This window comes from Diceros bicornis, chromosome 34 (genome assembly GCF_020826845.1).
Source record: "Diceros bicornis minor isolate mBicDic1 chromosome 34, mDicBic1.mat.cur, whole genome shotgun sequence".
NCBI classification, from domain to species: domain Eukaryota; kingdom Metazoa; phylum Chordata; class Mammalia; order Perissodactyla; family Rhinocerotidae; genus Diceros; species Diceros bicornis.
This window is the reverse complement of record NC_080773.1, coordinates 3836794-3847520: the sequence shown is the minus strand read 5'-3', so window position 1 is coordinate 3847520 and position 10727 is coordinate 3836794. Positions and strand designations below refer to the sequence as shown.

Below are 10727 nucleotides of genomic sequence, written 5' to 3'. Positions count from 1 at the left end.
AGAAAGCAACGCCTCCACAGCGCTGCTCCTTCTGCTGTGAAGGAAAAGCAGGCGCATTTGCCGCTGGTTTGTCACCAGGAATGCTTCTGCCCTCACCTTGTTGGTGGGCAAATGCTTGCTTGTGACAGGAAAGGGGCACTAGGTCCTTCTGAGCCACGTGGCTTCTCTAACACCAGACACTGGAGGACTGGCCTGCCAGTCCTCACTGGGGCCCTGCACGGAAGGGCCTCATCGGCTGGCCTGCAGGCACAATGCCACACCGGCCCGGGGCAGAGCAAAGAATGCAACTAAGGTGTCAACTAGGTCCACTGCTGGGGCCTCCTGCTCTCCTGGTGGGTGCACCTCGGAACGAGGGGCGGCCCTCACTCCCCTTTCAGCCTGCCCTTCTCCGGAGCTTCCCCAACCCAGGAAGGAGGGGGCTGCTGTGGGTTAGGCTCCCTGCGCTGGAACAGTCACGACTAGGCACATCCAGACCCGGCGCTTTGCCCTGTGCTCATTCCAGCGCGAATGAGCCCTACGTCATTCAGCAACGTCACCATCCACTCCTCTGCAACTTTCTTAAAACAGCAATGTAAACCCTAGTTAGGTCAGAGTTTACAGAGAGCAAGACTTAAGGTCATGTGTCAAAGACACACCGCACCATGGGACTTGTGAGCACAGCAGCTGACGGCAGGTGTCCACAGAGCAAAGTGAAAACAGTCCAGGTGTAGCCTCGGGGCTCCCCCCTCATTCCCACCTGGCTGAGCCGCTGGAATCACTCCTGTAGCCTGTTGATGCCTCTGTGTGTATCTTATTATTACACAAGCAACTGATTTATCATAGAACACTCGGAAAACACAGACCAGTATGAAAAACAAATAAAAACCAAATAATCCCACCGTTCAAGTCAACCTGTGCTAATCCTGGTGTTCTCTGCCATCTTCTTTCTCCACGGGAGTCATATAGATTCAGATCACCTGTGAACACCACCTCTCTGTTCCTGACTTCTTCACTCAGCACCGCGTGTTTCTTCCCGGATGATTGTGTCCTTCACACAGATTCCAACTGGCTGGAGGTGGTCTATCACCAGAACTGGCCTGACCATCTCTTCCCGGAAAGGTGGGCATGCAGGGTGCTTCCAGGTTTCGGGGTCATAAACGACCGCCTTGGGCGGCAGGAGCTCACAGGTCAATTGTTCCCTTTGCTTTGAACTTCTTCGCAGACCGCTCACTTGACCGAAGCTGGAATTTGCTCCCGTAAATGTAGGAAATAAAGCCATCGATTTCCACAGTGAACACACAGTTTAACTTGGGGATAACTGAAAAAAAGCAGGAAAAAAAGATGAGGAAGAAAATCCTGGTAGTTAAGTTCACTTTCCTCCAGATTATTATTCCTAAAATGTTTGTCATAGAAAACAAGCTGATGGGAAATGGGGAGCTGCAAAGACCACAGCACAGGACTGCAGGGTTATTCTGCCAGGAGGCAAATTTATTCACATTTTAAATACAATGCAACACCTGATTTTCAGGGTCAAAGGCTATGAACCAAACTCCCAGAACCAGAAACTTCCAGAAAACTTCCAGAAACATGTCTTCCCACATAACTGTCAGACAGACTCGTGGCTTTATGCTCAGTGGGGAAATGTCTACACCACTTTCTGAGGTTCAAAATGAGAGCAGAATATACAGGGAAATGGAAGGAAGCAGCAAGAAAAACCAAGCTCAACAATGAAAGGAATGAAACCCTCCAACTGTGGTTTTGAAATCTCTGGATGCGCGGGTGAGGCAGGAGTGTGGGAATCCCCCTCCCTCTGCCGCTCCCCCTCGGCTCTGGCCCAGCAACAGCACAGAGAGTGGAGGAGCCAGCACGCGCGGCCCTGGAACCCGAGGGTCACTGCCAAGGGTGCGGACCTCGAGACTCCAGGGGACAGGCGCTCCCTCAGCTTCCTCCCCACTGTCTGTTCAGCAACATTCCTCTGGGAGGCAGCAGCCTCTGGGCAGGTGGAGGGCCCCTGGCCAGGAAACGGACCCAGGCATCTGGGCTCAGCCAGGCAGCCCTTCCTTCCCCTGGTCGTATCAGGCCAGAGCTGCTGGCTGGGCTCACGACCGCCTCAGGGGGAGCTGGCAGCGGGGTGGGCAGGGATGGTCTCTGTAGGCTCAGAACGTAGGATCAGCAGGTACCTGCCACCTGTGCTGACTTGAGAGCCCAAAGCAAACCCTTAGAGTCATGAGGAAAGGGCTGAGGAAGTGGCTGGGGAGGCCACGTCCCACAGCGTCCTCAGAGACAGTGACGTACCTTTCAGGCGGTCTTCTTTGGTGATAATTTTGAAAACATGCTTTGTTTCCTGTAGAAGGATTCCCGTAACACCCACATAAGAGGGGCATTTGGATTTTGTGACTGCAAAGGAACAGGGCGGTTCAAGGGTCAGGCCTCTGTGGTACTGGGGGAGCCACAGCCGGCCAGGCCTGCAGGGCCGGGGGCTCTGGGCCCACCCTTTAACCAGCAGACGAAGAAAGAGCACCCAGAGGGGCAGGGGCGGTGGAGGCTCCTCAGCGGGGCAGGGACCCAGTGGATGAGAAGCCAGGCTTCCCAATCCCTTCCCTGTGGCCCTGCAGCCTCTGGGTGCTCTGACAAGGGTCCTCTGGAGGGCCCGTAGCCATGGGGTTTGGGCAAGATTCTGGAGCCAAGAGGTCAAATGTGTGTCCAGCACCACCAAGAACCACCGTCAGAGGACTGTGGCGGTGCCCAGTCTCACTTACAGGATCTGAGTGAACACCCATCCATCACGGTCTCCCCACCACCTCCCACACTGGGCCCAGAATGCATCCCGCTGTAGCTTACCAAGTAGTGAGGGGGCAGCAGGCCCCTTGGCCTCTCACCTCCCCTAACCCGTCCCCGGTACAGTCAGCAGACGTTCACTGAGCACCGCCCTGGGCAGGCGTCCGGCACAGCTGTGACCCAGACAGTCCTGGGCCTGCTCTCACAGAGCTGATGTTTTAATGCGGGAGAATAACGCGCACCTGACCAGACAATTCTATTTCCTGACAGTGGTGAGTGCTGTGAAGAACACATGGATGGGGTAACAAGCGGCGGGGCGGGGGTCACTTTTAACCATGGCAGACCCTCACGGGAAGTGACATCTGAGTAGGGACCTGAATAGCGAAGATTCAGTTTGTGAACACACAGAATGCTCTGGGCAGAGAGAAGAAGCAAGTGAAAAGGCCCTGAGGCAGGGCCACGGCTGGTGTGTGAGCAGCAGAAAGCAGGCCAGTGTGGTTAGACCTGGTGCCCAGGGAAGTCGGAGGGGCCCTTTAGACCACAGTAAGGAGGCAGAAGGGACACGATCTGACCTCTGTTATAAAACCTCCACTCTGCTGGCTGGTCGGGGGAGGAACAGTGTGTCAGCAGGGACAGGGTTGGGCGGCTTCTGCAGTAAACCAGGGTAGATGGTGGTGGCTTAGATTTGGGTGCTAGGATGTGCTGATGGATTGGAGGGGGGATTAGGAAGAAGAAAGGCAGATGGTCCTAGGTTTTTGGCCTGCACAGCCAGGGTAAACAGTGGTGATAGGAATGAGCTAGGGAAGACCCCGAGGGTGACCTGAGGAGAGGCCTGGAGTTCTGTCTGGATGTGGACAGTCTATGTGACGTCGGGGGGCTGTGTCCAGTGGACAGCGGGGTGAGTGAAGGAGCTCTGGGGAAGGTCTGTGCTGCAGCTGTCAGCCAACAGCCGACGTTTAAAACCACGAGACTGGATGAAAAGGATGCGCTGTTCACGATTCCAGGCCGTGGGCAAGTGCTAGCAGCTGCTGGGCGGAGAGGGTATATAGAGACAATTTAGAGTGCCAACGAGTGGCCAGAACTGGCTAAGACAGCGCAGTCACCTCCGACACTAAGTCCTGGTGGTCTGGGGATATCCACGTGGCAAAGAAAGTGTCTGACACCGAGACACAGCACTGTGCTGCCACCAAGTGATGGCCTGGGCATCCGGACGACCAAGTGCTCTCAGGCGACTCACCTGAAACAATGGCGCCATGAAGATCTGCCTTTAACAGCTTGGCCTGAATCATCTGTGGCTGCCTACAAGGTAAAGAGAAGCCCTTACCGTACACCATAATAGAGAGTCCTGGAAGAAGCACATGGGCCTATAGACTTCTGCAGCCAGGCGAGGCAGACCGCTAGCTCCTACGGCTGCATTTACAGTGACCCTAAGACTTGGGTTCTGTCCCGAAGGGTTAGGCTTCAGAACGGCAACTCACGTGTCTGGCTTAAGACCATTGCACAGGTCCCGGATGTACTGTTTCCAGAGTTCATGAAGAGGGAGAAAAAGACTGTACCTGCGGCAAAGTCAGAAAGAGGTAAAAAGTTAGGCACTGTGAGCTTGGCTTGATGCTAAGGTGCATGACCTGGGGTCACCGGGGACTGGGTGCCAACCAGTTCTCCTGCAGATAACCTAAATCCAGCACCTTGCCCTTCCGAACCTCAGCTTCGTCACGAGTAGAGCCCTCTCGAGGCTAAGCATTTGCTAAGGAGAAGAGGACGGTGCTGCCTTCCTCTGCCCCTCCATCCTTCCTGCTGGCTAGATGCAGCTGTGAGGGCTGGAGCTCAAGCAGACACCTTAGACCAGAGGCAACATCTAATGATGGTGGAGCAGCAAGGATGCGGCCCGGGCCGCACTGCCTGGGCCTCCAACGGCTGTGGAACGGCGGCCACACCAGCCCAGGATGGTGTCCATCTGCACCTCTTCTCATAAGAGAGAAATTCACTTCAATCTGGCTTAAGGCACTGTTATTTTGAGGTTTTCTGTTATAGGAAGCTGCTTCTGGTGAACCCTCGGTGAAGGAGCTGCTGGCTGTCACACGAGTCCCTGTGTGAGGGAACAGGTCTGTCTAGACGGTGAGTGGGCAGGTGGGAGAACCCCAAAGGCTTTCCTCTGGAGCCAGCACCACCTGTCCTGGTGCCTCGTGGGGAACCCACCTAACAGAGCTGTTGGTGAGAGAAACGGGGGCCACAAGCTCAAACCCAAACTGGGCTCTGTGGGTGGGGACACAGCAAGGCAAACCTGGGGCAGGCAGCAGCACCTCCTCCATGCAGCCTTGCTGATTTCGTGAGAGGGGCCGTGGGCAAAGTGACAGACTTTGTCTTGTGGGATGTGGAGGCTATCTGGCTACAGATCTTGAAGCAAAAGTCGACAAACAGTCCTAAGACATGCAAATGCAGAACCGTGGCCAAGGAGGGATGGAGTGGCAGCTGGAGGGAGGAACATGTCCTCCCACAGAGTGATGCGTCCCTTTCAGAAACTTCCGAAACACGTGGGCAGCATGTTCTTTGGCAAGAGATCCCCAGTGGGTGATTCTGTCTAGTGCTATTAAAAGCTACAAAGAGATATATATTAAAAATATCAGTTCCCCTTTTTCTAAGAAAGCTGAAAGACCAACAACCTGTTGCCACGGGCAACAGAGTCACTCACGGTGGGTCTAATTAGTTAAGGCTAGGACAGAAGCCAGTCAGTCCCACCAGGCCTTGCTGTCAAAAGCCTAACCCAAATCCAGTCTGAATTGGTAAAGGAAGGCTGCCCCCTTGTGGCACAAGCAGGAGAGGCTCCCGCAGCTGAAGTGGGGCCAGGCTACCTAGCGCGCCCCTGGGCTTCCCAAGTCCACATCCAGACCAGGAAGATGAAGCAGCCGCGGGGAGACAGGCAGGAAGGCTTGGCATACCTCTGCTGCTCTGGTTTAATGTCAAAGAGCCGCAGCTCCCTCCTCTGCCTGGCGGAGAGGCCTTTGGATTTCCTCTTCTTCTCCTTCCGCCTCCGGCGAGTGAAATACTCCAGAACGACGGCCTTGCGCTGCAGCTGGTCCTCGCGGGCCTGCTGGCTCATGTGGGGCATGCTGCGCTTCAGGAAGGCCCTCACGAAGGCTTCCGCCCGCCAGGCTCCCGGCTGCTGCATGGGGACAAGGCGGCGTGGTGCTCACTCCTGTAGCTGGGGCAGCCTGGGACCCTCGGCACGCCCACGCACCCCTGCAACAGCCATGGGCTGCCTTCGCTGACCCACCATCTACCCATAGAGGCTCACACAGCCTCTCATCTGCTGAGTGGTCATTGCCATAGCCGTCAAGATGCGGGAGTCACATTCAAATGCCAATTCGTGACTGCCACACAGAACAGCCACATCAAACTCTGACTTCCTTCCCTGTTTCTCTAAGGTTATTCTGATGAGGATAAAAAAAACCTTTACATTTGGAAGAAAGACTTCTTTCACCCTCAGCAGGGAGGAAAGCTTGAAAAATGTATGACAAGGATATTTAATCAGTCGTGACCAGCTGAAGGCAGGCTCAGAGTAGAATCAAGCAACAGCCTGAAGGAAATGATCCCAACACTAGGGAAACTGGCAAATCCAGGCACCCCAGGGTAGGCTGAGCCTCGGGGTAGGGATTTTGACACTGCGGCCACGTCGTAATCCTCTTTACTTGGGTTTCCAGCCCTGTGGACGCAGTGTGGCTACTCTCCAGGTCTGCTCCCGCATCCCTCGGGGAAAGGAACTGTCAGTGCATCCCAGCCCCCGACCCCTCCCACACAGAGCAGAGCATCATGGGACTGTGACTGAGCACAGGCTCTGAGAGAGGACTTCTGGGCACAATCACTGTCATAATTGTGTGTAATTCTTGAAAAAACTCCAAGCATCACTGCCTCTCAAGTTGGAATTCCACGTCTATTCCCCAGTGGTGTGCCTCTGCCCTCTGGTCTGCCACAGCCCGGGGAGCACTGCCCACTGAGGGCCCGCCTCTTGGCTGGGCCATTTCCTGGACCCACATTGCACTAACCAGGCTGAAAACACCTTGAGGCTAGTCTGTCAATAGTAATCAAGTCTCCCTGCATGGGGGAGAAGCAGGCGTGGGGGAGGGAGGAAGATTTGATACACATAATCCTCAAGGTAGCTCACGGTAAAGGGGGCAGTCGGCTTCAGCTTTGTACCTTTAGATGCTAACCAAAGATTCACTGTCATCATTATTATTACTGTAAGAGGACAATTATTTAATCCTTTTAAATACCTAAGTGGCCCCTCTTTCATGAAGAAGCCAAATAAAGGTAGATCCGTCTTTCAAAATCTTGGTTTCGAGGTAATCTCTCCTTATGAGTCAGCGGTGGAGCTGCTGCCAAACTGACAACGGCCATTTGCAGCATCCAGATATAACCCAAATTCCACTTATGAGATGTGATCTGCCTGCCCCCTTCAAGAGTGAAGGGGGCACAGTGACGGTGCTTACCAAGGCAGGTATCGGGACACAGGCTGGTGTCCCCTATGCAGTGGGAGATGACACAGATCAAGAAGCCCCAGTTAACGGAACCTGACATGGCACAAGGGGAAAGGAGGCCAGCACACGGAACAGGCCATGAGAACGACGGGCCTGACCCGGCCCAGCACATCTACAGGAACGATCAGATGCCAGACATGGCAAAGGACATCAGAAGCAGCACTAAGGGCTTCAAAGCCATCGAGCCATCTCCATCACCACCTCTGTTGCTCCCACACCTCCTGCCAAGCACTGTACCTGAACATCCAACTCTTGTGCCTCTTTCTGAGAAAAGGCATGGTAGATCACACCTGGGGGATTAAAAAACACAAAATGATCAGGTCCTGTCGGGTATGGCTATAAGGCCCAAGACTCTTCTAACTATGAAGATAATTATCCTTATTCAGAGACAGGAGATGAGGGGGTGGTACAAAGAGCACAGCGTCAAAGGTTTCTTAGAAGCTTCTCATCTTACCCTCCTAGAAGTTCCAAGGGTGTGCTTTAAAACAGTGCTTCTCAAACGTCCATGTGTGTACGACTCTGGGATCTCATTAGAATGCAGTCGGGCCCACTCCCAGATCCTGCGTTTCTAACAAGCTCTCAGATGCTACTGCAGGTCATGGACCACATGTGGAGCTGCACTGGTTTCAATAACCACAGGTGAGGAACTTGAGCAGTTGCTCTGTAAGTCTAAAGATGTAACTCATTTAAAAGTTATGTGATACAGCTTTCCGGGATGCAGATGGTTAGAAATATTACATTTTGTTGACTATAGGATGTCTAAAAAAGAACTTTCACACTGTAATATCTATGAGATTGGGATGTATCATACAACTGATGGTGTCCTAAACTGATAAAATACAGTATGTCATTCTTCAAACTCAAAATACATATTGATCAATGTGGTTTCAACCTTAAAAACTTCCACACTCCTGTTTCTTATTTAATTTGTCTGAAGAAGAAAACCGTGGCATTGGGGACAAAGCACGAGTGTGAATAGAATAAGAATGAGACAAAGGCATTTAGGGGCCAAAAGACTAGAAATTTGGTTCATACTATACTTTATCAATTCCATCCCAGTTGCCTTGTGCTTCCTTGAGTACATCTGAACAAGCAAACCAAAGTGGTCACAAATTTTAAACACAGAGTCTGGTTCTCCCTCAAACGGAAGATGGGGATGAAAACCTGTTCGCAGAGAGCAACTTGCAGGGCCTGGAACCCCAGGAATGACTTTGCTTCACCTGCCACAGCTGCCTAGTATTAGGCAGACTTCCAGCCTTTTCTGTAACAATACACATCTAATGGTTATTGAGCACTCATTCTTTACCATGCACCTGATTAAAAGCTACACATATTTCATCTCATTATACTTTCTGAACAATCTTTCAAAGTAGTGATTATTCCTATAACACACATGAGAAAATTAAAGTTCAGATACGCTGGAACAGCTGATCACATAGGAGGGAGCAGCAGACGTGGAACTCAAAATCCTGATCCAAAGCCCCATGTTAACGATGTCTGCACTCCTCTGCCTGTAACTGCCCCGGGTGCTCGCTCCCCTCCTCGCACATCTCTTCCCCCAAAGCCTTGGGTTGGCGATGTCATTCCCCAGCAGGCTCCCGGCGCTTCACACCAGACAAGGGCCGTTTACGAACAGCGGGCTGCGCAGGCCCCACTATCAGCACCTCACAGAAGGGGAACCAGGTGGAGAGAGGAGCGGGGCCTCGACCACGGCACCCAGGGAGGGTTCGGCCCAGGCCTCGGGCCCTCCTCCAGCACCACACACCGCTGAGCAGCCCCCGAGAGAAGCCTCCATGGAGCCCAGACAACCATCCCCGGCTCAGAGACTGCGCCAGGCCAAACGGGACTCTGGGCTCAGTCTCACTTACGCAAAGAGGGACAACTCCCACAGCAGTCCGTTCGGACTCCGCAGAGACCCTTTCCCCCCGCCAGCACCGAGTCCCCGACCCTTTACATCCCGCCCCTCCACAATTTCGTGGCCCTCAACCCGGCTTACTCGTCATTCTCGGGCCGCTTCCGGTGCGCTCTGATGACGTCTCCTTCAGGAGCCGCTCACTCTGCCACGCTCCGCTTTCTTCCGCACCCTCGACTACCAGAGCCTCTCTCGCCAGTCTGTGGTGGAGAGGTTCCTGGCGCCCAAGGCCGCGCGGTACGCTCAGCCGACAGACCGACGCGCTCCGACCTGCAGCTGAGCTCCCAGGCGCTCGGGGCTCGTAAATGGCGCCGCCCGTGACGTCACCGACGCGCGCCGGCTCAGGCTGCGCATGCGCCCGGAGCGGACTCCGCCGGCCGGAGGGGCACGGCTGGTTCTCGTCGTGTCTCTGATCTGTGCGGCTGCTTCAGCCTGCGTGTTTCGTAGGCGGGGGAAGGCCGGAAGCCGAGGGCTGGGTTGGGTTAGGGCCTTTGGAATGCTCGTGAAGGCCTGGAGTAGAGCGAGGGGAGCCGAGTTGGAGAGACACGAGGGAGGTCGGGGACCAGGGGAGGGCGGAAAGGGGCCGGGATGGTGGTGACGGTGCTGGGAGCGAGGTCTGTGGGATCCCGAGTCGGAGTTCTAAGGCCCTTCCCATCTCTGGGCCCCACTTCTCGCATGTACTCTGAGTGGGATTGGACTTGATGGTCTCTGAAAGCTTTCTTGAGACCCAGAATGTTAGTTTCTGTCAATAAGATAAAAGGCAGGGATTGGTTCTCATTGCTTTGGGGAAGGGGCCGAGAAGTGGCTGGAAGGCCGGGAGCAGACCTCTCAGAAGGGCCCGGGTGCTGGAGAATAGTTAGGAGTCCGTGGGACTGGAGGTCCGTACCGTGTGAACTGCTAAATGTGAACTTGAACAAGGCGGCAGGAGACAGGAGGAGCCAAACTCAGTGCGGTGGACTCGGGCCCTTCTGAGCAGGACTTGCGTGATTCTGGAGATAAGGGAGAAGGCAGACCTCTGTCTGAGAGCTTTTCTTGGGTTGTTAGGACCTTTAACTCCCATTGACCTCTTCTCAAGTAGCCGCGGGGCCCGGATGACTGCCAGTCTTCCCAGGAATTCCCTGATTGTGTGTGGGGCGGTGGGCGGGCACTCCCAGAGCTGCGGTTACTTCATAGTTCCCTGATTATAAAAATCTTTTTAAAAAGCAAATAAACCACTTTATTATCCTCATAATAATTGTCTATGTATGCAGAGAGATACCAGTCCTTGTAGGTAGCAGTGTTATTGTGATTGTTGTTGATAATAGCAAAAAATTGGAAACGACTCCATCTTTGATAATGGTGGATTAAATAAATGAAGTATGTGCTAATTAATTAGGTTAATTAAATGCATTACAATCACAGGGTAAACTTCAAAAGTTCAAATTCCTTGGCATCATCCCTGGAGATTCTTATTTAGTAGGTAAGTACCAAGAATCTGTATTTTTAAAAAATGTTCCCAGGTAATTTTGTTGAGTAATCAGGTTTGA

The 10727-nt window shown here is 53.4% G+C and overlaps 1 protein-coding gene across 6 annotated transcripts; it reads right to left on the bottom strand.

Annotated features, from left to right (window-relative positions):
* Window positions 1–765: 765 nt before the first annotated feature.
* On the bottom strand, window positions 766–10248 carry POP4 (POP4 homolog, ribonuclease P/MRP subunit). 6 transcript variants are annotated; one of them, XM_058529043.1, is made up of 8 exons: window positions 10088–10240; window positions 9286–9711; window positions 7527–7579; window positions 5694–5917; window positions 4236–4313; window positions 3995–4056; window positions 2275–2376; window positions 766–1297 (listed from the first exon to the last, which is right to left on the bottom strand). In XM_058529043.1, exons 2-8 carry the CDS (start codon window positions 9290–9292, stop codon window positions 1161–1163), a joined length of 663 nt encoding a protein of 220 aa, XP_058385026.1. In that variant the 5' UTR covers window positions 9293–9711; window positions 10088–10240; the 3' UTR covers window positions 766–1160. The 6 variants fall into 6 exon arrangements, with proteins under 6 accessions (XP_058385026.1, XP_058385030.1, XP_058385027.1 ...); XM_058529047.1 differs by lacking the exon at window positions 10088–10240 and adding an exon at window positions 7744–7958 and having other exon boundaries at window positions 9286–9725; XM_058529044.1 differs by having other exon boundaries at window positions 5694–5914; window positions 9286–10242.
* Between the last annotated feature and the right edge of the window lie 479 nt (window positions 10249–10727).